Source organism: Natrix helvetica (genome assembly GCF_964273705.1).
Source record: "Natrix helvetica genome assembly, chromosome: 1".
In the NCBI taxonomy this organism is placed as follows: Eukaryota; Metazoa; Chordata; class Lepidosauria; order Squamata; family Natricidae; genus Natrix; species Natrix helvetica.
Genome location: NC_138548.1, coordinates 126,975,616 through 127,002,503, shown reverse-complemented (window position 1 = coordinate 127,002,503; position 26,888 = coordinate 126,975,616). Strand labels below are relative to the sequence as shown.

The 26,888-nt window shown below is 41.8% G+C and overlaps 1 protein-coding gene across 1 annotated transcript in view; it reads left to right on the top strand.

Annotated features, from left to right (window-relative positions):
- The window catches only part of CFAP65 (cilia and flagella associated protein 65), a 50,603-nt gene that overhangs the window by 2,383 nt on the left and 21,332 nt on the right, over positions 1 to 26,888 (top strand). Inside the window, exons 4-24 of the mRNA XM_081936148.1 lie at positions 1,352 to 1,454; positions 2,285 to 2,451; positions 4,745 to 4,941; positions 6,255 to 6,400; positions 7,430 to 7,652; positions 8,833 to 9,098; positions 10,356 to 10,556; positions 10,854 to 11,216; positions 12,141 to 12,278; positions 13,450 to 13,695; positions 15,765 to 15,989; positions 16,298 to 16,456; positions 17,315 to 17,480; positions 17,588 to 17,716; positions 18,598 to 18,814; positions 19,175 to 19,303; positions 21,010 to 21,186; positions 21,635 to 21,701; positions 22,625 to 22,735; positions 24,814 to 25,005; positions 25,648 to 25,806. Coding sequence (XP_081792274.1) covers positions 1,352 to 1,454; positions 2,285 to 2,451; positions 4,745 to 4,941; positions 6,255 to 6,400; positions 7,430 to 7,652; positions 8,833 to 9,098; positions 10,356 to 10,556; positions 10,854 to 11,216; positions 12,141 to 12,278; positions 13,450 to 13,695; positions 15,765 to 15,989; positions 16,298 to 16,456; positions 17,315 to 17,480; positions 17,588 to 17,716; positions 18,598 to 18,814; positions 19,175 to 19,303; positions 21,010 to 21,186; positions 21,635 to 21,701; positions 22,625 to 22,735; positions 24,814 to 25,005; positions 25,648 to 25,806 — 3,781 coding nt within the window. The remainder of the gene's footprint in view (positions 1 to 1,351; positions 1,455 to 2,284; positions 2,452 to 4,744; positions 4,942 to 6,254; positions 6,401 to 7,429; positions 7,653 to 8,832; positions 9,099 to 10,355; positions 10,557 to 10,853; positions 11,217 to 12,140; positions 12,279 to 13,449; positions 13,696 to 15,764; positions 15,990 to 16,297; positions 16,457 to 17,314; positions 17,481 to 17,587; positions 17,717 to 18,597; positions 18,815 to 19,174; positions 19,304 to 21,009; positions 21,187 to 21,634; positions 21,702 to 22,624; positions 22,736 to 24,813; positions 25,006 to 25,647; positions 25,807 to 26,888) is intronic.

Below are 26,888 nucleotides of genomic sequence, written 5' to 3'. Positions count from 1 at the left end.
ATTTTTCCTGAGCATTAAGTCCCGAATTATAATCTTATCCCTTCTAAAACAAACCTGACAAGTTGGGATTTATCTGCCTATCATGCATGTCACAGCATGAGGATATCCATTAACTGATTCTTGAAGACAAGAATTCATGATATCACACTTAACCTAACCCATCCTACTGCCATAGCAATCTCTATCCATGTTGTTGTTGTTGTTGTTTTGCTCTGTATCAGAGTTTGCTCCAAGTAGGGCTATATGGTCTGCCTATTGTGCCTCGTTTCACTGTAGAAGATTGCCTCCACTCCAAATGACAGCTTGCACAGTGATGGGGACAACCCTTCCCCTCTGGCCATTGTCCTCCATGGCCTTCTTGGTTACAATGATGAAACATTTGACTTTTTTTCCCCTTAACAAGTTCACCACTTGAATGATGAAAAGCTTTTTTTTTAAACAAACACACAAACAAACAAGTGAAATGTATAAGAGGTCTGACAAATCCCTCTTCTAGTTCAGGTGACAGGAAGAAGGAAAAATGGTTTTCCACCTTCCTGGATTACTAGCAGACATGCCGAAAAAACTGTTAAGTATGAGGAGGAATCAGTGAACGGGGGTTCATAAAATGTGATGTACATGCATGGAATTAGTGGCTGTGATAACTGCCATCAGGCAGAATATCTAGTTGGCATTATTGTCAAAGCTGAAGTAAGAGAGCAGGTTCTTAAGCCAGTTTTATTTCTAGCTGGTTTCTGCCCAAGAGATAAGCAACTTAAAGCATCCATGCAGAAGAGCCTCTGGGGTAAATTGCTGACAGGGCAGGAGAGTGGTTCAAAGCTAATGGGGCTAGGAGGCCAGTGATGGGAAAACACATATTCTCCAAACCTACCCACGCAGAGAGGAAAACAGTCAGTATTAGCTTTCCTAGTGGGAAGATTGCATAGGCAGGGCAACCCACCAGTGAGGACACACCGTTGTCTGGAACACATGGATAGCATCGTTGCTATAGTGGAGGATCAGATGAAAATCCAGGATGGAATTCTTAAGCTGGCTTCATTTTCAATTGGGCCAAGACAGGACACTCACAGCTTAAAGCTGCCCTGCAGAATTGCTCTGTCTTTATTTGCTACTATCTTTTGGTTGTTTTTCTATATTTTCCAGCATCAGGTTAACCATAGTTTCCATTTTAAGAGTTTTGGAAATGCTATCGTTATCTTTCTGTCTCTGAATATTTCAATTTCTTAAAATTTTGCATGCTTGCTTTTGTGTGCTCCATATAATGTGATTTATAACGTAATCTTTTGCTTTGTTTACACAGAATCTCTTCAGCATCACTTCATTTATGCTTTTTGTGCTCCTTTTGTTGCAGACCTCCCACTACACGTTTCTTTATCACCATTTTCCCACAGCCAATTATTCTGACCCCTGGAATGTCCTTAACTTTGCCAATTATCTTCCGCCCTTTGGAAAAGGTAAGTCACGTTTATACTTATTTCAGAGTCATAATTATTTAAAATAATAGCCACAATCCCTCCTACCTCTTTGCCCAAAGAGATTTGGGACGCTGAAACGAATAGTCTACATCAGGACTGGGATAATACAATGCTTAATAATACAGTGCTCCACATAAATGCTTGCATGAAAAACAAAAATAAAACAAACAAAAAAGCAGACCAAGAATAAGCCAGGAAATCAAAGTCAAATCTTGCATCCTTGTTGCCATACTATACTGAGCCAGAACTACTGGGAAAGGGGGTGGGGGATTTCCCATTAGAAAAAATATTTTGGAGTTTATTGCTCTAAAGGAAGCTACGGCTAATTCACCAATTCTATTTACACATTATATACTAAGTCAAAAAGAAGGAATCCTCATTTTGGTTTTGCACAAGCAGCTGGTGTGTTTTGTTCATAGGTATAAATAGAGTATTAAAGATATTACTATCTTGTCATATTGATTTCATATGAAATCCAAAGTGCTCTCTTCCCATTTTGGTCTAATAGTCGAAAGAGGTATTTAAATGAAAGATATTTTAATACAGAATTTGCTTCTTATTTGTTAGTTTGGTTCACTTTATGCTTCCTCGCGCTTTTGGTTTTAATATTTCTACACAGCAATCTTGCTCTATAAGCATTTCAAATCTTGCATAAAAAAGCATAAAGAAATAATTTACACAAGCATTCATTGGGTACGTTCATCTGTCTATCTCCACGTCAGTTATGCATCACAAGGAGATGTCCATCCTAACTACATTTGAAATGGGACACATATTTGAACTGATTATCTTCTGTTCTTCTTATTCAGAGGGAATATGAAGACAGCATCCTCTTTGAAAAGCCAGAAGGAGAATTTTCTGTTGCACTACTAGCCAAACTACCACGCCTTGAACTTCTTTTCCCACATACCATCCAACTTCCTCCCTGTGCTGTCTATCATTTTGCGGAGTCCTCTTTTCCTTTGTACAATAATGGGTAGGTGTGCTTTTTTTTGATACTCTTCAAAGTTGCTTACTTTTGGGTTGCCACCAGATCTTTGCTCCTCATTTCTGCTCTAGGTAGCATAAAATGGCCTTTCCCAGGAAAATTCTCACCTGACTTGTGGCGGATGGGGGGAGGCGGCACCAAACTGGGAAAGGTTGCTGAAGGGAATTGAGACTGTGCTATCAAAACCAGCAGTTTTGAGAGCTATCAGAATCCATAATAGGAACTTACAAGGAAGTCCATAATACTTAAGTTCGCAGACGTATAAAGGTGGAAGACATATTTAGTTCTCAAGACAATTTTGAGAGCACGACATAGAGCTGCCATTGGGTTACAAAGTGGCTGTCTTTTACTAGAAGGAAAATTGATGAGATTCCTTCTCAACAAGCCATGAAGCCTGTATCCACAGGGTTCTGCATCAGCCCAATTTAACTTTGTCTCTTCCTTGGAGTAGGTGGGCATTGTTTCGGAAAAAAACATTGAGCTACTGCCATCTTATATATTTTTTCCAACAATTCCTATGGGGCTCAGGAAGGGTCCGGTTGCAGTCATATTCTTCTTAGAAATTGTTAATTTGGATTTTTCAATACGGAGGCTTGTTAGGAGACAAAGGAAGGTTTGAGTTAGCCAATATTATATGGCCTGCAATATATCACTGTGATACGTGGCTGGATAAGGATGTGAAGGGAATCCTTATAGGAAAATATGCTCTGGGTTTCAGTAACTGCAGCAAGTGTGACTTTAAGACATGGAAGATGAGTGGCAATATCCTGATGCCCTCTACTTTAGGTAACCGCAAGTGATCCTATGTGTTAAGTTGGACATTAGGAAATTGCTAAGGGTGCTACTAGTGTTTAATTTCTTGCCAAGCAAATTCTAATTCTAAACTCAGGCTGGTCTCTGAGTTGGAGTTGATTGTCCAAGCCTTTGGTCTGTAGAATTTCAACCTCCATGCACTGGGGCTAGATCAGGAAAGGTAGGATTTCCTGGCCATAATGGTAACCTTGGATTGTCCCAGGGATTCACTTATCACAGACGTACAGCGTTTTTTGTCACCCTGAAGCTTTCAGAATGCAGGGAGGATACAATTAGGAAAGTCGTCTTTAGGTGTCTTATTAATGCTACGTTCCTCCAGAGGGCATTTGGAAATGTACTAATGATCATGTAGGCAGTTTCAAGTTTCCTCTCACTGAGCTCTGGCAAAGGCATTGGATGAAATTGCTCCTGAGCAGCCTCTTTCTGTATGCAGTGATTCCCAGAGGAGTCCAAGGGAATGAAACAACAAAGAAACACATAGAGTGTCAAAAGGGAGAATGAAAAGCAAACATGATTAGACACAACCAAAAGTGGTTAAGAACCCAATGTTAGACCTCCCATATAGTGGAGGATTACCTGCAGCTACTTGGAGAATGATGGATGAGAAGATCTCCCTTGCTGTTACTCTGATTTCATTCTTTTTGAGATGGATTAATTGTTGGCAGGATCCATTGAGATGACTGTGGTGGCAGCTTGTATTCCTTGAAACACATGGACTCCGAGGAAGTGGGCAGGATCATCTGTAATAGATCCCTGCCTCTCTTGGATCAATTGAGTTGGCACAGAGAGGGCAGGTCCATGGCTTTGAGGAATACTTAATGCTTTTCTGAGGGAAAAGCACACTTATCTTTGTGAAGGAAGCAATGGTGTATCCCCTCTTGAAGAGGCACTGTCTCAATTCAGAGATTTTAGACAACTTCAATCCTGTCTCTAAATGTTGGGCCAAGATCTAGGGGTTTGCCTTGATTCATACTTCCTGCTAGAATACTTGCATTTTCCAAGTAGAATCTTTCTGTTCTGTATGCTGGACTCAAGAAGGTATGCTGGTTGTTCCCTCTTCCCAAATATCAACATGTGATCAGGTTTCCTCCATAGGTGCTCTGACCCCATGGAATCTTCATCCTGAAGTTAGAATGGAACCTTTTTTCTTTCCCTAAAGATCATTCTCTTTTCTTAGGGTTTTGGAAGATGGGGTGATAGAAATCCTGAGAGTTGGACAGTTGTTGGTGTTTATAGTTTGACTATTAGTAAGTGGTGATGTATAGCTAATTATATTTAATGTAATTATTTTAATGGGAGCTTTGGGGGTTTTTTTTAATGAGATTTTACTACTATGAGCTGTCCAGAGTCTTGCAAAGTAGCTAGCATGCAGCTACTATAAATACATAGATACATAATACAATATTTTGAGAAACACTGTTTAGTTCTGATTAAAAAAACTTTTGGTTTATGGACTGTTTTTTTGTAGGGATCTACTGATATGCTTCAGCTGGGAGGTGCCCGAACCTTTTTCTTTAATGCCTTCTCGTGGCATGTTGGATCCTGGTGAAGAAATTATAATGAAGGTGACTTTTCAACCTGAGATGGCTTTAGTGTATGATGTCTTAGCAACCTGCAGCTTTGGAGACAATCAGGAGCAGAAGACTCTTAAACTGCAAGCTGTTGGTAAGAACATTTACACTCTAAAAGTATCAAATGCAACATTTGATATGTATCTTCAGCAAAATTTCTGCCTCCTGGGAGCTCCATTCATGTTTCTGACTTCCAGCTGATTAACCTTCAGCTAGATATGCTGAATAGCTTAGTTTGTCCATCATTCCCACCTCATTTCTTGTCAAAATTGCTCCGTTGGTAGATAGCAATTTCTCCCTCCAACACTGTAGGGGAGAAAAATGAAATTATATCTTCCATTCTAAATCTATATGTGTCTGGGGTGTGTGTATGTCCTGTTTCATCTCTACCTACCAAGGGCAAACAGTGGCATTAGGGGTTGCATGTATGGTTGCCAATACATTTCTCTGCAATATTAAAAACCGAGGAGCTTGGGAAGATGTGTAAAAGGTAAAGGTTCCCCTCGCACATATGTGCTAGTTGTTCCCAACTCTAGGGGGTGGTGCTCATCTCCGTTTCAAAGTCAAAGAGCCAATGCTGTCCGAAGATGTCTCCGTGATCATGTGGCCGGCATGACTAAATGCTGAAGGCGCCTGGAACGCTGTTACCTTCCCAACAAAGGTGGTTCCTATTTTTTTTACTTGCATTTTTAAACTGCAAGTAGTGAAAGTATGCTCTGAAACTGCTAGGTTGGCAGAAGCTGGGACAAGTAACGGGAGCTCACTCTGTAATGCGGCACTAGGGATTTGAGCCGCCAAACTGCCGATCTTTCTGATCGACAAGCTCAGCGTCTTAGCCACTGAGCCACCACGTCTCTTTCTGGGAAGATGTGTAGTCCTGTCCTATTATGCAGTAAAGCTTATGGCTGCTTAAAAACACATAATTTCACATTGGTTTTTTAATTCATTTATTTCTTTGTTTCCCTTGCAATATCATTGTATTGCCTCTGAACTTTTACTTAGGATACTTCCAAATTGTTAAGAAATATTATTTTCCTGATCATCATGTACAAATGTTGTAGTTGAAAACTGACAGATCTTTCCCATGTCTAGTTACTTTCTTGGAAAAGAATGACAGCTTTCTTATTATTTTTTTTCATTGTCTTTTAATAGGAAGTTAATGTCTTGCATGTCCATGTTTTGTAGTCAATTGCCCATGATTTAGAAGGCTTTTGACCCTCACCATAAAACTCATGTTAGGAAAATTTAGAAGGGAAATTAATGTTCCCAAAATGCTTTTCTTGTAACATGTTTCAGGTCAAAGCATGAATAGTGCCACACCTTTGGTGCAGTGACCCAAACGTCACAATCGACATAAATTGAGAACACAGCCATCTCTAACATTAAATACAGCATTTTTTTCCCTAGGTAAATATCCCCACCTGCTGGTCAATGTGCCAGAAGACACCCATGAAGACATCAAGTTGATAAAGTTCAGGGATGTGCTTTCTTTTGGCTCTGTTGCTGTGGATACTACTGTGGAGAAAGAAATGGAGATACTGAATGTATCTGTGGTATGGAAAGGTGTTTCTGGAATGTGAAGAAGACATTGTTCTATCCAATGCGGCCTGTTCTTCTCACAGAGACGTGTTTCCTTTCGTTCTACTTTTGAAGCAGAAGATTTTATCCGTACAGGCCACACCGGTTTTTGGGGGGGAGGGAGGGAAGTGGGTGTCTTCAAGCCCCAAATGAAGCAGGGCAGTGATGCTGTGGCAACATTTGTGAGGAACAGGATCACACGTTTGACTTCTTTGGGATCAGTTTTTTTTTTAAAAGTAAATAAACCAGTGTAATAAATTAAGTGGAAGCTTAACAGATCCATTATACTTAGGAGAGGAATTTTAGGAGAGGAAAAACCCAAATATAGTGCTGAATGTTGGTAATTTAATCTGGAAGGGGTTCTGGATGCTTCGGAAAATGGGCCTGCAGTCATCCATCTCTGTTTTAAAGGGAGACATGTGGATGAAAGTCTTTCTCCAACTATCTATTTCTTAGGGTCATCTCTGTTGCTATGTAGACAAATCACGTAAACATAATGGACCATTTTTACAATTGTATTGAGTGTAAGAAACTGGCCAGGCATTGCTTTAGTTAACTGCTCAGAAATGCGATAGGAAGAGGCTAATAGTGTGTGTGTGGCCAAATTTCAGAACGCAGCTTTGTTTCACTTACAAGCCTGCAATTTTGCTAAAGGACCTCTCTAATTCCTTTTCAGTGATCCTTGATTGTAAGAATGAGTTAATAGACTTGAAAGACTGGCTTGGCCTATTAAGCATCTCGATCCTTAGAGAGTAAACAATGAAAACGACATGGAAAGAAGCAGTATGTCAGTGGTTCTTAATGTCTAACCAACATCAGATGCCAACCTTCTTTCATTCACTTTTCCAGCTAGGTTTTTTTTTTGTGTAAAAAGACTACTCTTTTGCTTTTTAAAAGATAAGGTAGTGAGAAAATCTGTCTCAGGCCTTCTTGGCCTATGCTGCCCAATGTAGAACAAACCTCTTAGCTTGGTGAGGGAGAGCTAACTGTCTGTCTCTTGACAGGTTGATGCTCCATTCAGGATTGAAAGAACAAAGGAGCCAATGCTTCGTGATCGTGTCTTTTCCTGCGACATTACCCAAGCCATTGTTAAAACTGGTGGCGCATCAGTCATCCCTGTTAGGTTTAGCCCACACACTGTGGGTGTGAAGAGTGTGGATTACTTCACTATTGTGCCTTTGGGAAGTAACACACATTCTGTGTTGAAGGTGACAGGAACATGCAAAGGTATGTGCAGGGGAAGCCTATTTGTTTCGTTTTGCTGTAGTGAAGCATCTCAGTAGGGACTGGAGAGAAATTTAATTCACATTTAAATGTAACAAATGTGCTCTTCTCAGACGAGTATGCAAACCACAGTATATTTTGCAGTCCTCAATTTCCCCATATTTGGCAAAGCAGTTCTCCCATCAAAAAAACCTGAAATAAGGCATGAAAATATGTGTGGTTTCATTACCTCAAACTGCTTATGAGGAAGCCTTATCAAACATTGAGGACTGTTGTAAGTTCTTTCCTTCAGAGCTGTCATAACTTGAGGGATACTTGTATTATAAAAACAAAATCACTTATTGATTTTGTGCCATTTCAACAAATTGCAATGGTATTGATTTTTGTCTTAATAATACTTCAGGAAATTTTGGAATATATTTTAATACACATGACAATGTTTCAGTCAATTTAAATTCCCTGTTGTATTGCGTAATGACTCTTTGTGTCATTACCCAAAGAAAAACCACTTTTATTCATTTGGTTGTAATTCACCTACGTGTGGGAAGCATTGCCTCATGCTATGTATATTAGGAAATACGGACACCAAAATGCAGGCAGACACAGAAATGCAATTGAATGTCCTTAATATTTTTTTTAAAGGAGAAACTGAGCAAAAACAAATTTCACCAATCCCTATGTTTCAGTCCTAATTTTAGTAAATATACAGAAACTTGCCTGATGTTGGATTCTAATCATATTATGTAGAACATTTTTCTAAAGTTGTTTGGGAATATATTTGTAGCCAACAGAAACTGATTTGTGTAGATAGATTCCTATGTTATTTCCAAGCCTAAAAACTTGCTTCCCTATGTATTCTTTTCTGTTATCTCAATATGAATATATAACTATTCATTATCTGTTAGAAATATTTGAAATGATCCTTTTCTATAGAAAACAAAATTCTGCTCACCAAAGAGGAAGAAGCCGATCCTGGGCATTTCTCATAGGTGTGAGAATGGATGTGTGCATGTTTGGAAGTCTTGAAAAATAGGTGACCAGAATAATTATTTTATAGATAATGTGCAGAACATCCATACTTCAAAGTAAAACTAATTATTAGGAACTTTTATTGTACAAAACTCCCATTCCTTGGTGGTAATTGTCATCGCAGAATGAAAATTGGGCTTGTTTGTCATTCTAGGCCCTGCGGTAACTTTTCAGCATCCCTTTGTTTACTTCGGCTACATTAACCTTGGTGAATACTTAAATCAGTCATTAGACATAATTAACAACTCCGATGTTCCAGCTTATTATCAATTCGACATTGATTGCACACAGAGTGTGTTTTCTATTGACCATCCTTATGGGGTCTTGAATGGAATGTCAACAATCACCCTGAAGGTGACTTTCCAGCCTACTCACCCAATTGTATGTCACCGGCGTGTGGTTTGCCTGGTGCATCATCAGGTAAGAGAGTTAGGACACATCTTGCCCTGAAACTGGTCTCTGAATTATGCACTCCCAGTCAACTACAGGATGGTTGAGTACCATTTCATTGAGCAGATAGAATAATTCTGTCCAGGCAACTCTGGTTATACTGTATGACATGTTTCTACAGCCTCAGGCCAGTAGCTCCTGTTTCATTTCTTTGTATAATATTTCTAAGTTAAATCAATGAACTGGCTCTGGTTGAATGTTGATAGTATGGATCTAATTTTCAAGCTCTAATATGTTTAATATTTTTGTCTTGTTATGAAAAATGGTGAAGTATAGAGCACAGCACTGAGGAGTTCTATGTTTATCGCAACAAGGATTGGGTGCTTGCTTTACAAGAATGAGGGAATGATGGGAAAGCAGTGATTTGTATAGAGTAGGGGTTTCAAACTCGATTTCACTGAGGGCCGCATCAAGGTTATGTTTGACTCGGGGGGGGGGAGTGGGCATGGCCAGCTCACCATCACTCATGTCGGGGATGCTTGGGGTGGCCTGAACGCTCTGCTAGAGAAAACAGGCTCCCGAGCTCCATTTTCGACTGCAACGGCCTCCTGCAACCCTTTGCAGAGGCACCATGGACCAATCCTTCACTGCTTCCAGAGTGGCCCTGTGGGCCAAATCTAAGCACCCCACAGGCAGGATCCAACCCCTGGGCCTTGAGTTTGACACCCCTGGTATAGAGGTTGAGGACTATAAAGCAGGAAATTCTGGAAATCTTATTTGCTGGCAATTTGGTGGGATGTTAGGCAGATCCTTGTCCCGGTCCCTGGCAGCAGAACTGGAGAAGTCCACTGTTGAGGAGATGGAATCATCAAGCTAATTGAGGATGGAAGGTTGGGATTTCTCACCTTGTTACTATGTTGGAACTCCCTTATTGAGGCTTCCTCGGGCTGTAATGTGAGTTGGTTAGGGAGGCATCTCTTCTTTGCTTTATCTGAGCTTTATCTGGGGCAAATTTGGGTCTGATAGGATTAGGCAAAGAGAAGAGTTGAGTTTGACCTTGGTCATGTCCAAGACACAGGTAGAAAAAAGGTGCAACCTCCATTTTGTTTGTTAGGTTTATTTTCTCCACAATACTATGCCGTTGCTTTGAATTTTGTAAGCAGAGAATTTCACACATTGTCCTGTGCCCAATTGTATGGATGACAAAATTCAGAATGAAGGGTAGAATGAAGTGCCTTTGCGGATGAAATGGACTGTTTTCTTTCTTGTGTTCTTGATGCTGGTCAGGATCCATTGTTCCTAGATTTGGTTGGGACCTGCCACACAGAAACCTCAAGCCCAAACCCTCTGAAACTGAAGGATCTGAGCAGGTACAGGACACACCTGGCCAGAGGACTGACCTTTTTCCCACCAGACATCCTGGGCACCATGCTAAAGGAAGGCAGGCTGCTAGTAGATGAGAATGGAGCTCTTACACTCCCACCAGAGGTAAGGGATGTTTTATGAGAAGCAGACTTATTCAGCCTGGCTTCTCTTGAAAGGGAAGCCTAACATATTAATTGGTTACCAATGGGTCTGTATTGTATCATCATAATTCTCAGAATATACTATGAATATGGATATCCTCTGAAAAGTCAATCTGTTAAATTTGAAAGGCTTTTATCCCGTTGAATAACCTTCCTTAGCCTTCCTTATGGACATGGATACACATAATTATCCCCTTACTTCAATAAGAGAGAATGAGCAGTTTCTTTTTTGGCTAAATACAGATGTTTTGTTTTTAAGGTGCTGCAGGACAAACCCCCCGAGGAGTACCCTGTCATTGAACCCCTGGCTGAATATTTCCACGATGGGGTATTCAGTGACCTCACGATATATCCTCCCCATGTCAGCCTCAGCATTAAGGAGTTTGATTTTGGCTGCTGTGCAAGTCTCCGAGAGATAGAGCCACTTCCTTTTGCTGTGACCAACCACACAAAGGGGAAAGTCACTGTTATATGGACAAGGAAGCCAGCCAGCCCTTTCCAGGTGATGCCAGAGAGTTGTGACATCCCATCTCTGAAGAGTATGGCTTTCCGCATCACTTTCCAACCTCCTCAGGTCAATACTTTATATGCAGCAGAACTGGAAGGCTTTGCTTTCTATAAGGTGGGTTGAAATTGAGGTTCAAAATGCTGACCTTTAGCACACGCAGCTTCTCATCCCATTAGAGTGGATCATTTCCCATGTCGCTTTGGTACGGTTGGCTATCTGATGTGAAATATGCTGCAAATATGTAGATTCTTGTCCTGGCAAAAGTCATCTGCCATCTCCTCACAAAGGGAGGGTAATTAGGTACTGGTTTAAAAATTTAGTAAGCAGGATATTCGTTGAAGGGCATGTTCTGTCCTCTTCCTGCCTTGGAATTCTGACTTGGAACCTGTTCTGACCTAGGCTTCCCAAGAGCATGAAGCAACTCTTTGTCCCGACAAAAAACCCTTTTATTAATTTACTGTGAATTCTTCTCATTCACATCCAGTAAAGTCTTCCAAAGGGAGGATTTGCAGTCACAGACCTTATCTGGCTTGGAGAGCTGCCAGGTCGATATCTGCAAACCTGGCAAGGAGTCTAGGAGAGTCATGAACCAATTAAGCGAACTAATTGTCTCCTGCAAACTCCACTCCCCTTTCGCTTCTCTTTTATTTCTTCTGGGAGGACCATTCATTTTCCACCTCTGGCCTTACTCCCAAGTCAACCCTTGTTCTTTAGCTGTTCCCTTCGTCTGGCAACTCTGCGCATGTGCACACTGGGAACAGGCTCCAGCTGTTCTTCTGCCTCACTGATGTCTGACTCTGAAGGCAGCTGATACCTGGCATACAGCGTAGGCCCCCACTCTGCCTCCGACACAGAGACTCCATCAGGGCCTTCCCCAGACTCCAGGACTGGCCCATGCTCCTCCCCAACCTCCTCACTGTCTGAATCTGCTGCTAGCTCCGCTGGCCGCTGGTGGGCCACAACAGAACCTCTTTGTTTAACATCACTCTAAAGCACAAATTAAGAGGCTTCCCTTGCTCTGTTTCTTTTCGCCGGTAGGTACTGAGACACTACAACAATGTTGAAGAGCCCGTCACTATGTGTCCATCCTGGAATTTGACCATCCGCTTGCGTGGACACACTTTTCAACCTGGGCGTCAGCACTTCGTCCCACGGTTCTCCTTGGACTGTCACAAGGTGAAGAATGTTTGTCATCCCCGGTAAATGTCTGTGGAATATAAGCAGTTTTCTCAAGTATAGTCATTTATTGGCATAATATTTTACAACCATTATTTATCATGTCTTAAGACAGGGGTCAGCAAACCTAAACACTCAAAGAGCCATTTGGACCCGTTTCCCACAGAAAAGAAAACACCGGAAGCCACAAAGGTCCTAACCGGAAGCCCCCTGTTCAATTCTGGAGCTGACCGGAAGTTCAGTTCCCCCACCATAGAGTCTCCTCCTAGCGTGGCGTTCTTTTTCCTCTACCTGTCATAACCGAAAGCCCTATCAATTGTGGAGACAGCTGGAAAACCCTCCCCTTGCCATAGAGTCTTCTCCTGGCGCACTGTGCTTCTCTTCCCCCCCCCCACCGGAAGCTCCTTTCAAAATTGTGGCGCCGACCGGTGACAGAACTGCAGCAGAGGGAGGAAAGAGCCACATGCGGCTCCAGAGCTGCAGATTGCTGACCTGTGTCTTAAGAGATCCGGTCCTACTGTTTCCATTTAGAAATGCTGCGTTTCTCTAAAACATGTTGTGAGAATCCAAAAGTAACACATTAATTTGATTCACTGGATCAAACTGATTTCCCTGGTGTTAAGAAATGCCATGTTATTGTTCAACTCGGAAACCAACCCACAAGCTCGGAGAACGAACCTTCATATTTTAAAAGTTCTTTAAAACTGAAATAAAGCATTGAATACTTGTTTGTTGAACTTAAGGTGAAATACTGTATGTCTGAAAAACGAAACTTGAAGAAGATGCAGAGATGGAGAGAGTGGCTGGATGCTGTATATTTATACATCAGAAAGATGAATGCATGCCACAACATGGCAACCTAGCATGCAGTGTTGTAAAGGTGAATCTGATTGGAGCCTTACGTTAGCTTCTGAATCACTGACCTTTCCCATAATCAATTAATCAATCATTTCTGTGCAGGTGATTGCTTGCAATCACTGAACAGCTGGGCATGTTTGAGACCTGTATTTTGATGGTTTGCTGGTTGATACATGGTAGTCAGCTTGCAAATTGCAGATGGTCAATTTTCCACATTCCTTTTTAATAAAAGTTCCTTTAAAGTACAAAAGTGGAAAGGAGGAAAATCAGAGAGGGACTGTTTCTCCAATCCAAATCTCTTCCTGTCTCCCAGGTCTTTCCTCCAGTATGTCGGAATGTCACCACCTACCGCAGCATGCTACTCTGCAATGTAGGCACGACAGCTATAAGTTTTAACATTGGCCGAGAAAAGTGCCCTTCTATCTTGGTCAAGCCCACCTGTGGATCTATCATTCCAGGAGCCCATCAGATCTTTTTCCTTTCAACTTGCCCCACAGAAACAACTATACAACAGCACACCTTGCTCTTGAATCTCAATTTCTGCTCTTCTTTCACACAGGTAAGCCAGGAAATGCCCATTTTTCTTTCTGATTTTTTGCCCTATTTTATTATGCAATCATGTCCCCTTCATCTTCTTGGCACTCTTTCTCTAGTAGTTTTATTTTCCTTTAATTTAATTTTGGTTAATCCTTTAACCAAAAACTCTTGCTGTTCCATACCAACTTAGGAACTATTAGATAGCTTAACAAGGATCACTAATTCAGATAACTCCTTCCCTTATGGCAATGTGTTATTTTATAATCCCTTTCCCTGCTTCCTTATCTAAAGAAAGGGGGAAGAGAGGTGAGTCTTAGGAATGTCTGCAAATATAATTTCCTATTTTTACCAGTTCATTAGAAAAAGGAAGGAAATAGGCTTATCCTCCCTGATGACATCCAGATGATGACATCCAGCCTGATACTTTTGGGGGGAGGATGGTTGCTGTTTACGATCCTTTGATAGTTGTAACTTCTAGATTTCTTGCTTTTAGCTCAGCCTATATCTATCTATCTATCTATCTATCTATCTATCTATCTATCTATCTATCTCTATCTATCTATCTATCTATCTATCTATCTATCTATCTATCTATCTACCTATCTATCTATCTCTATCTATCTATCTATCTATCTATCTATCTATCATCTATCTATCTATCATATTTATATGCTACCAATCTCTCAGAAATGTTTTGTACAAAAGCCCATAAAAAACGTAATCACAAAAAAATACTACAATTAAAACATCAATATTATTATGAAAAAGGGGCTAGAGAGAACATTAGATGTTACATGCAGTGTAGCCACCCCATTAAATCCCCATATCCATGAGAACTTTAAGACTGTTGACATAATTAAGTTTTGAAGGACTTCCAGAAGGACATCCAGGATGAACCCTGTCTCCGGGGGTGGTGGGGAGAGGATAGAAAAAGGAGGAGGATCCACAGGATGAGCACTGTCGCAGAAAAGGACCATCTACTAGAAGATTAACAGAGGGGATCTGGAGCTTGCCTCTTCTGCCAGATCTGATGGGACAGGCAGAAGTAATTGGGAAAAGGTAGTCCCTCAATTTACCTAGCTCCGTGCCATGAAGAGGCTTAAAAAACAAAACCAGCACCTTGAATTGGATCCAGAAGCAAATTGGCAATGAATGCAGGTTGTGGATCAGATATGTAACGTATCGTTCTAGGGTCACACATACCATAGCTGCCCTCACTGTTGCATTTTATACTAGCTGAAGCTTCCAGATTCTCTTCAATGCCTTTTAAAAAAAATCTGCTGTGGATTTTCCTACTTCCACTTACGTATTGTTTAGTTGCTTTGATGGCCACTAGCTACTCCCAGAATCTTACCTTTGGGAGTGGAAATGGCACAAGTCATTGTCCATGTCAGGGGCAGCTCCATGTAGAACGCACTACAGTAATCCATTCTGGAGGTGACCAGGATATGAGTGATGATGAATAGAACTTCCTGATCCAGGAATGGGTACAACTGATAAACAACATGAAACTGAGCAATGGCCCTCCTAACCAAAGTGGCCACCTGCTCTTCAAGTAGCAGTTGTAAGCCCAGGAGCGCCCCCCCCCCCAAGTTATACACTGAGTCTGTCTGGATAGCACAACCCCACTCAGTACCAAATATGACATAGTCCCAGAACTGGAAAGCCTTAGAATTCAGAGCCACTCAGTCTTACTAGGCTTCTGTTGAACCCTGTTATTCCCCATCCAGATCCCACAGACTTCAGACAGCGGGACATCATCAGCATTGCTTAACTCACCAGGGGCAACTATGTATAATTGGGATCATTTTCTCTCCCACCCCCAATCTTCCACATTCCTTCATTGGCTTCTGACAATGTCTAGCTTTTTGTCATTTATCAATCCTAATCCATTGCGGTTATGTATGTTTAATGGCATTTCTAGAACTTCATAGCATTAGAATTGATTCGATGACATTGCCTATGGATTTTCTTCTTGTATAAGTCTAGGTTTTTTCCTCATTCTTGCTCATGCCAGCTGGGACCCAACTGAACTTCCATGGATGGTTTTCAACCTTGGCTCATTATGTCTATTGATCTTTGCTTCATCAGGAGATTTTTCTTCAAAGCAATGCTGAGCCTCTGGCGCTAATCTTGGAAGGTGATGGCAACCTGTACTTCAAACCCACCTGTGTGGGAACCTGCTCTTCACGTACCTTCACCATCAAAAACTGTACCCGACTACCTATGCTTTTCAGATGGAAAATCCAGAAATCTGACCAAAAGCTTCTGTCTGTCCAACCTGCTGAAGGGACACTACTACCCAGTGAAGCTTTAGTAAGTTGGAAAATTAACACAGCCATTTAGCAGTCTTCCTTGTGCAGAATATAATAATATTATTAGATAACTACTAACAGCATATAGTATATAATAATATCATATAATAAAAACTACCAACAGTGCCTTGCTAAATGATGCATTCACACGGTTACAGTTCTAAACATAAAAATAGCAAGAATATGAGCAGGAAGAGAGAAAAGGAAGCTTTCCTTAAGTTCCCCTATAGCTCTTAACAACTTATTGATGCATTCTGAAAGGGAGTGATCTTTGGGTCCTTTAGCCTCCTCTTCTGCGTATGATTTCAGGCTCAGACATGGACCTTCACTCCTGCTGAACAAATCAAATATCTCCTGCGGAGTTGTGTGATAGTTTGGAGAGACCAAGAAATGCTAGATGACAAGACTCCAAAGAGTGTTCGCTACGTTCTGCGAATCATTGGGGAGGGATCGTTTGGCACCATAACGGTAAGTGACAACATCCGCTTGGCAAAAAATTAATATAGCCCCATTAATGAAGGTGGCTGCCATTTGAAGCATCCCCACGTGACACTCAGCCATTGAAGAGCTATGGTGTGTAATACGTGGGTACAGCTGCTACATAATGCCATGTAGTCTAATGAATGCCATGTAGTCTTATTGCTATGGGAAACTGGGAGGGGGGAATATATGGAGTGTGGGAGGTATAGACAAAATAACATTCCTTTCTCAGAGAGTCAAGGATATCTTGCCCTGTACCTGGAGTGGTGTGACTAGGAGGCCTCTTCAGTTGGGGCGGTGCCTGATTGGACCATGTGACAGACATGTGGGTGCCGGGCAGGGACTTAAACTTTCATTTGGTGGTGGTAGTGGTGGGGAACCTGGAAACTTTCAGATTCGGGTTTTCCCAGATGTGCCAATATGATATGTCTAATAAAGTGGAACTTTGAGGAAACTCAAGCCTCAGAGTCTTCTTTCGTTAGGGGTGTTTCTTGGAACCCTGACAGGATGCCTGTTGGATATATTATTGAATTGAATATATGTCTTAATAAAAACGTTGACATCCTTTAGTATCATTAATCACAAAAAGTATTTACATAGAGCAGGGGTGTCAAACTCAAGGCCCACGGGCCGGATCTGGGCAGCTGGGTGTTTAAATCTGGCCCGTGGGGTCGGCCTGGAAATAGCAAAGCTGTCTCCTCCCCTCCCCTTCCCGCCCCCCCAGCAGGCCGGTGGAGGAGAAATACAATGCTAATCCGGCCCTCGAAGAAATCCAGTTTGACACCCCTGACATAGAGTATTTATAATAGATATTTTTAATACCTTTCTCTGTTGTTTGGCTTGTAGGCAGAAGAGAAACAGATAGATGTTGGCAACATCCTGGTTGGTAGCACACAATCATGTAACCTTGTTCTATTTAACAATGGCTCCTGCTGCTTAAAATATGTCCTTAGTGTGGAACAAACAATCACTGGACCATGTGATCCTGAGGAAGTTGCCAATGATCCCTTAGGTATTTACTGTGATTGGAACATTAATCTATGGTTCTTTGTACTGTTGGAAGCCTGCCCTTAGTAACTCCATTGTTTCCTTTCTTCTTCTCTCACTCCACATTCACAGCAATAGATCTTGATCACTACAAAGGGACAGTTTGGGCTCGGGGAAAGGTCTACTTGCAAGTAACTCTAAAACCAGCTCACCGGCTGCGCTACATGTGGACAATCTATTGTGCCATTTGCACTCCCAAGGGTAAGATTCTGGGAGTAGCTAGTGACTATCAAATGTTCCTGGTGTTTGCTGAAGTGCCTGTTTAATCCAGTGATTACCATATTTTCCAGAGTATAAGACACACCTTTTTTCCCTCAAAAAAGAGGCTGAAAATCTGGGTGCATTTTATACACTGAATACAGCATTTTTTGCCTCCCGAAGCCCTGCCCCCTTCTCCAAAATGGCTGTGCACAGCCTTTAGGAGGCTTTCAGAGAGCTCTTGGGGGCTGGAGAGGGCAGAAATGAGTGAAAAATGGACTGGTTTTTTGCTTAATTTTGCCCCGCAGCCCCCAGGGGCACTCTATAAGCCCCCTAAAGGCTATGCATGCACTTTTTTGACAACAAACGGGGCCGTTTTTGCAAAAAATGGTCCGTTTTGGAGGGCATCCCCCAGGAGCACTCTACCAGCCTCCTAAAGACTATTTGTGCCCTTTTGGGGGGAAACAAATGGGCCCATTTTCGTGAAAAACGGGTCATTTTGGGGAGGTCTGCAGAGTGCAAAAACCTTTTTTAAATTTTCCCCTTCAAAATCTTGGTGCGTCTTATACTCCAATGAATCTTATACTCCAAAAAATAGGGTACTTTGTTTTATATGCAATATATGGGGACTAGAGAAAAAAAATAGAACGGATTCCCTTTTTTTCCATTGGTGGTGGAAGATGTGAAGGACTTACCAAGGGAGGTAGCGATATTGTTGTCTACTGCCTTAATTGATACAAAGGAGACATAAGATCGTAATTAATTACAAGCAGTGACTGAAAACCAAGTCCCTTCCTTACCATTTCCTGCATCCCAAATGCCATATGGTTGTATTTGGGATAATAAGGTTGACGTACTGACTGTTGTCTTGCTTCCTTTGCAAGCTGCAAACCCTTTGGGGGAAAAGCTGCCTGTTTGCTGTGTGGTAGCGACTGGCATCTACCCTTCCATCTGCATCGTCGATGCCTGTGGGACAGGCAGTGCCTCTGGCATCAGCAAGCTGCACCTGTGGAGGCTCTTTTCTTTGGAGACACTCAACCAATATCTGGAGCGAGAGCCAACACCACAAGAGCTCACTTTCCGAGTGCCTACCAGACACAGGTAAGAGTCCTGTTTTTCCTACTAATTTTTAGTCGCTGATGCTGGCGATGATATCCATTCAATCATGTCTGACTCTTGGGGATTCTATGGACCAAGTCTTTCAATATCTTCTGATCTTGCACTGCTCTGTCTGGTGTCCGCTTTGATAGTGACTTAGTCTTTAGTTCCTCCAAAGAGAAACACTCTTGATTACATCATAGTCTGCAACCAATACTTTCTTTCCTTTCTTTTCCTTTTTTTTCTTCTTCAAGCAAAGCATAAGAAAATAAAATACCTAAACAAGCTAGATTCTGGGACTGTTGAACATAGGAACAATTCCTCCTCCGTTCTTCTGACTTTTCATTTCTCTTCAACATGCAGCACGCAGCGAATCCCCCCAGTTTACACACCTGTCATGGTGGATTTCAATTTTGGAGCCGCTCCAGTTGGATGTGAGTCCTCTGTGGTTGTGCTGATGATACAGAACAATGGAACGATACCTGTAAACTGGTATGTAATCCTCAACCCCAGGAATAGCTTCTCTTTAGAGTTCAGAATTTTTGCATTTTTTTCTTCCTCCTGCATTTAGGATGGTCCAGATAAGAATCTTCATGGTGTAGATTTAATTTGGGGGAAGTTTTCTCTGCCGTTAAGCACATATGTTATCCCTCATGCTTGGTTTGTTTAACAGGGCAAGTGGTCTGATTTATAGATAATATTGAGGCACAATTCATGAATATGCAGGTAAAGAAAAATTCTATTAGAATTGTGTCTTCAGTGGTACTTAATTCTATTTCTGGTGTTCAGAGAGTGGCGGTGAATGTAAGATTTGGCAATGGAACAAGTTATTTGGGGAAATAGAAATGGGCTCTTTATTGCTTAAAGAGGTTTGCTAGTGAGGATACTGTGGCAATGTCTTTCTTGCATTGAGAAGGAAAATAGATTAGATGGCTACCATCTATGTGTCACCAAACAAAGCTAGCAAAACAAGAGGCCACACTATGAGCAGAACGGGTCTCTTTACTGGAGTCTCAGATTGGCACGTGGTGAATAATAGAGTAAAAGGGTTTCTAGCCAGCATTACTGGCTTCTACTAGCCAGCTGGCTATATGGACTTAGCACGCTCCTCCCTCCTGTTCCTGGTTGCTCCCGGCTAGCTTCAGCAAGTACTTAATTGGCCTGGCTCCAGCAAGCGCTCTTCGAATCCCAGTTGCTCTATGGCTGGCTCCAGTGAGTACGCTTCAGGCCTGGATGGCTTCTGAACCAACTGCAGCTCGCTTGCCTTCCTGGCTCCTCTCCTAGCATGAGTCCCATCACCCAACACCCATCTGCGGCCCCATACATCCCCCTCACCCTACGCAAGTGTGACAACTCCGAAACAGCGCATTGTGGCCATTTTGAATGATGCGCTGTCTCGAATGTTGACACTATGATTCTGTACAGCAGGGGTGTCCAACTCAAGGCCCGGGGTCCAGATCCAGCCCGCAGGGTACTGCAACACCCTGGAAACAGTGAAGGACTGGACCACAGTGCTTCTGCCAGTGAAAACAGGCTTCCAAGCTCCATTTTCACTGGCAGAGGTTTGCAGGAGTCCATGGCAGCCGAAAACGGAGCTTGTGAGCCCGTTTTCGCTGGCAGAGCGCTTGGGTCACCACAAGCGCCCCTGACAGGATGGATGTCGAGCTGGCCATGCCCATCCTGGCCATGCCACTCCAACTACCCCCCCCCCTCCGAGGTCAAACAGAACCCTGATGCGGCACTCAATGAAATTGAGGTTGACACCCCTGTTGTAGAGCACTATATAGGAGATGTTGTAAAGTTCTTTGGGTTCCTGAATCTGATTCAGTGGTGGGTTGCTAACTGGTTTACTACCAGTTCGCTCGTGCTCGCACCCGTGCTCACAACGCTTCTGTGCATGCACAGAAGCGTCTGGGCAGGTGGGCAGAGCCTCCCACCACCGCCACTACCAGTTTGAACGAACCGGCCGGAACTGGCAGAAACCCACCTCTGAACTGGTTGATCATAGCCTGGATACTGGACAAGATAAGAATGGGCCATTGATACCCATCAGCCGAAGGGAGAATGATCAGAGCCTGCTTAGCAATGAGCACATTTGTCAGCTGGGCACTTTCCTGGCATTTAATGTAATTCTGTCTCCTAAAGATTGGATCTACGCATTTTCTTCCTCCTTTTCTGGGCATTAACTGCTTTTGTAGGGATTTTCTGTTTCCTTCTGACCAGAAGATTGACATGGAATATTGGGCAGAAAGTACTGAGTTTAATCCCAGTGAGTTGCATCAGATGCGGATCCAGGACAATCAGCTTTTCACCATCGTTCCCAAGTCAGGAAAACTTCCTCCAGGAGAAGAGCAAATTATACACCTGTCTTACAGGTATTTATGTACTATAGTTCCTTACTTATGTGGGAGCTGAACTCACCCAAATGTCAATTTTGGCTCTTACGCTAGATAGGCCACACCAACTTAACTCATAGTTTGGGACCCTGTTATGATCACTTGAAGTACGAAATTCCAACAAAGTTCTCTCAACACCATTCCCAAAGTGGAGGACTGCATGATTTTACCTTCTCCTGAGCTCAGGTTTCAATTCTTGAATTTATTTGGAACCTAAGGCAGCCTTGGGTTAACTTTACATTGTTCTTTCTTATCTAGTGTTATCCTTGTGCCCAGGAGGCTCTTTATGCAACAGCGCATTTCTACAACAGGGAAAGAACTGTTCCTGATCTCTAATTTGATATAGGGTTCATCAGTTAAAAGAGTTTGGAATGGTTTTATGTATGCATTTAAAAAAATATATTTATACCTGTTTTTCCTTCAACAGACATGATTTCATTGGCACTGACCGACTTCCAGTCCTACTAAAAGTATCCCATGGTCGAGAAATTCTGGTATGATATTAAGTGCAGAGGTTCATCAACTCCCCAGGAGGAAGTGATATGATTCTTCCCTAGGGCCGCACTAAATTCTTTGGCAGCTATAGCTATAAGAGGCAGGGCACTGGTGAAATGTCCTTGGACACAGAGTGTGCTTTTTATGATTCACATACTCACCATAACATATCTGAGACCTCTAGTTTTTCATCCATAAGCATCACTATAGTTACCATTTCAGGCACTATGGGAGTTGAATAGCACAATTTTCTATTTAGCAGTTACTATTTGAAACAAGTGTTGTCTTATGATTTGATGCACTTTCTCTCGGGGATAGTGACAGTCAAGAGAATGTGATTTTATCTCCGTGGTTTGTGGAGGGAGACCAAGGAGAACTAATCCCAGTTTGGTATCTTTCTAGAGAAAAATAGAAATCACATTTTGCTGGTTTTTATTTGCTAGGATTCCATTTTATACCGTTAGTGGTTTCACCATCTCCTTGATCTCCAAGGTTGTTCTTTAGTTGCCTTTCCTATTTTGGCCCACCCTAAATTTTCAGTTAAAATCCAATTCCCTTATTCCCCAATGATACCTCCCTCCTTCTTTACTGACCTCCTATTAGATGCCCATTACACATTCAAGATTCCTGTGGAAGTACTGCATTCCTTTTCGTTTGTATTTGTTTTCCTCTTCCAGGAATTCAGAATTTTCAAAAATCTGAAAATCCAGATTTGTGTCCACATCAATCCATGGCATGAGATTTAACGATGAGAATCCCTGAGAATGCATCTGATGGGCTACCATCTTTAACTTTTAACTTTAACGTTTTTAAAAATGAGAGTGAGGGGGAAATGCTATTTGTGGTTGCTATGAATGCAGCTTTTATGGTGCAAGTAATAGCCCATTATTTCACCTCTCTTCTTTTTATTCTGTGTCTGCAGCTGAATTTCATTGGCGTGACCCTGAAGCTGGGATGCCACTACATTCACTTCACTTCAGCTAAACATATGTTCACACCTATTGCTATTGGCACATATAATTCTCCCAAACAAGTGAGTCATCAAAAGCCCGCCTTGTTTCTTTAACTGCTTTTGATTTGTTGGTGCTGTCTCCTCCCTCTTTACAGGGAGTTAGGATCCATCCAATTTTTCTCCAATGAATGGACCTAGATGATTTCAGGGGGAGTTTGGGATTTTTCCTTGGGGATCTGGTAGGCAGTTCCACCAAGCTGTTAATTCCTGCCTGGAATGGGTGTGTGATGAGAGCCTTGGACCAAATTGTGCCTCTTCAGCCTCTCTTTGTGCTTTGATCCCATGGTTCTCCTTGATGGTTCAAAGAGGTCCAAGAGATTAAGCAGCATCTATCTTAGTGCCTGTAGGACTGTTGAAGTAAAGCAAAGGATAAACCTGGGTAAACCTGTGTAAGAGCGCATATCTGAGAATACATTGTAGCAACAAGAGTGGCAAAATGTAGTTATTTTTCTGCTCTTATTACACCCACAGATGGTTTGCTGATGACTCTGTTTAACGTAGCCCTGTGAAGTGGCTACAGTGACTTTTTCTGCTGATGCCAAAAATGCTCCTCATATTCTGAATATACTGTATGCGAGGAAAGTTCTAGGCATCTGGTGAAAAAAGTATCTCAGATCTATCCTGAGATTTCAACCAGGCAGATTTTTTTTTGAGTTATCAAAGGGATGGTCTCAGAAGTGTTTGACCCAGTGATGCCACTGGAAGTGGACTTGATCCTTAGGTTTGTTTGTATAGCCACCTGGGTTTTAGATCAAAATTCCTCCAATTTGTTTAAGGCCTCCCAGAATGTGACATATTATATGATTGCATACCATTTCAGAGGGCCCTAGAGGAAACAGGACTAATTGCCATTGGATTTCAAGCTGGGGCACAGTTTGGAGATAGCATTGGTCACATCTGTTGATGACTTCTGGTGGAGTCAGGATAAGGATAGTGTGACTGTCCTAGTTTTTTTCTAGATTTCTCAGTAGCTTTCAGTATCATTGATTATGGCACCCCGTTATTCTGGATTTGGGGCTTGGAAGTGGGGGTTCTCTATGTCAAGTACTGGTCAGTGTTGACAGATAGGGAGAGATCCAACATGAAGCTCCTGATTGGCAGGATACTTCAGGACCTGACCAGTGGTGGGTTCCTAACCGGTTTACTACTGGTTCGCTCATGCTCTCTCTCTCTCTCTCTCTCTCTCGCATGCGCAGAAGCATCCGGGTGGGTGGGTGGAGCGTCCCACTGCTGCCACTACTGGTTTGGCTGAACCGGGAGCAACCCACTTTTAGACCTGACACTCTAGCTTCACCTATTTAATATCTACATGAAACTGCTGAGTGAGGTCATCCGTCAACATGAAGTCATGAATTATCACTATAGTGATAATACATTTTAACCCTAGTCAACCAAACAATGCCATCAATGTCATATTTGTTCCTGAAAGCTGCTTAGGGCTAGATGGGGAGGAACAAACTTAGATTTAACCTTGAGAAGACTGAGAAACTATGGGTGCTGATTATTTGCTCTGTGGTTTGATTCTGGATGGGCTTGCCCTAATTCATATCAACTTGGGCAATTCTTCTAAACCTAAAGCTTCTGAATAATGAGCATGTAGTAGGTAACAGCCAGGAGAGCACAGATTTACATGGTAAACTAATTGCAACCTTTCCTGGACTGTGAATCCTTTCTCACAATTGTTCACACCTTGGTTACCTCGAGTGAGCATTGTCCTTGAAGATATCTTGGAAGCTACAGCTGATCTAGGCAGGCAGGCAGACAAGTAGAACGTACACACACACACACACACACACACACACAAGGTAATATTATTGACAAATAGCTTGGGAATCCTGCTGGGGAATATTTTTCATTCATTCATATTACGTCCATGTTAGAATATATTTTAAAATGTAAGATTGCTTCATAATATTAATTAATATTAAATATTCATATCTCCCAAATCAATTTCCCCCTAGCAATGATTATATAATGGAGAAGTAAGAGGCTGGAATTATGCAAAATGAAGGTATTTGTGTACCTATAGTTGTCTTGTCAGAACATATTTAATAGTCTTTGCCAATAGGCCAACTGGAACTGGTTTCTCTCTCCTCCAGATCTATGAATTGTATAACGGAGGTTCTACCACTGCAGCCTATGAAATTCAGATGGATGCCCTCCTGCAAGTAGAGAAAGAGAATCACCATCATGCAGTTTTTACCTGCTTGAATCCAAGAGGAGAGATTGGCCCCGGATTAACAGCCCACACTGAATGGATTTTTTGCCCACTGGAATCCAAAATGTACTCGGTAAAGTTATTATCCTTAAGAATAAACCCTTTCCTTTTGGAATTATATTCCTTGCAATTCTCAATGCCCTTTAGCTAGCCCATTGAAATGTATTCGTCCTTCATGAATCATGTGAAATCTGATTCAAATTGTTTGAAAAATCAGCTCAGTTCTGAGTTTATGAGTGAAAATAGATTGATCCAGATTTTCCAATTGATTAGAAGAAAACTGTTTCTGTACGCACTCAGAGGAACATTCTAAATCCTCTGAATTGCCAAATCCAATTTTGTTCAGCTTTAGAATTGGGGACTCTTATTCAATTAAGTTCTGATATTTTGTTTACAGCAACAAAACTGTTTGTTTGCTTCTGTTCAGAAAGGATTCTTAGTTGTTCCAATTTTTTTAGCTATTACAACTATTTTCATAAAATTTATAGGCTACCCCTGTTACCTCAAGTTAAGTGTGGTCTATTACTGATTCCACTTTCCTAATCTTCCATCTTGATGTGAACAATATTTTGCTTTTCTTTTTACCCCCAAACACCCCAAATTCTGCTACACATATCTTTTCCTCAAAATAAATTGATAGGTTAATTTCAGTCCCTCTTTTATTATGGCCATAGTTCTTTTAACTGCTGTTTTCTTTGCTTTTTTCTTTGCACAGGTGGACGTACCTATCCATATCCTTGATGGAGATTCTGCTTTAATTACATTTCAAGGAGTAGGCTTTGATCCACAAGTTATGGGAGAAACCGCACAATTTGACAAAGTCGTGTCTGCTGCAACAACTCCAGTCTCTGCCAAATTAACAGTGCCTGGTCTGGTAAATCTGGGAGTTTACTTGTTCCAGTATGACACAAGAGAGTGTTTAAAAGGGATTTCAAATTGCCAGTAGGAGTAAGTGAGCCACTGGCACTGGGAAAGCCATTCTTATATGATGCTGTTTTATCTCAAGTAATGTCTCTTCTTCTTCTTCTTCTTCTTCTTCTTCTTCTTCTTCTTCTTCTTCTTCTTCTTCTTCTTCTTCTTCTTCTTCTTCTTCTTCTTCTTCTTCTTCTTCTTCTTCTTCTTCCTCCTCCTCCTCCTCCTCCTCCTCCTCCTCCTCCTCCTCCTCTTCTTCTTCTTCTTCTTTTTCTTCTTCTTCCTCCTCCTCTTCCTCCTCCTCCTCCTCCTCCTCCTCCTCCTCCTCCTCCTCCTCCTCCTCCTCCTCCTCCTCCTCCTCCTCTTCTTCTTCTTCTTCTTCTTCTTCTTCTTCTTCTTCTTCTTCTTCTTCATCCTTGTTTATCTAATGAGCTTCTCGCAAGGCATAAATGCAGAACGGAAACAGTTTTCATGCTGTATCCATTGGCCAAGCTGGACATTGTGCAGGCTCTTATGTGTTCTGAGAAGATCCAGTATGACCTCTTCAGTGATGACCAGGGATGCTAGGACGTGCAGTCCAATTGAATGAAAGATGAATGCTCTGCTGGTATTGTTCTGTTGTCATCTGTAGGATGCCAGAAAACGTACCAGCAGGTATTTGTTTCACACATTGGAGAACATGGCCTTGCTGTGATTCTCCCCCTGCATGAATTTCCTCTTGGTATCATATTGGCAGTTCACAACAAAACAAATTTGCCATAATCTCAGTATTTATTGATCTGTTATGCAGAATTATTGTTGCATCCACTTATAGGCAAAAAGTGGTGCTAGACTTGTAAAACTGAAAATGGTGACCTCTTCAATCAGATTCTTTTCCTACAAGCTAAGGATGTTACATTGGTGATAAAGTGCCTGATTCTCAAAGATGCTTTTTCAAAAGGCAACAGAACTGATTTTTTTCCCTGAGGTGGAAGAAGAAGAAGCTTCATCAATTGTGATTGGCTGGTGGGAGGATGGAAGGCTAGGTTCTGACAGTATGATGAG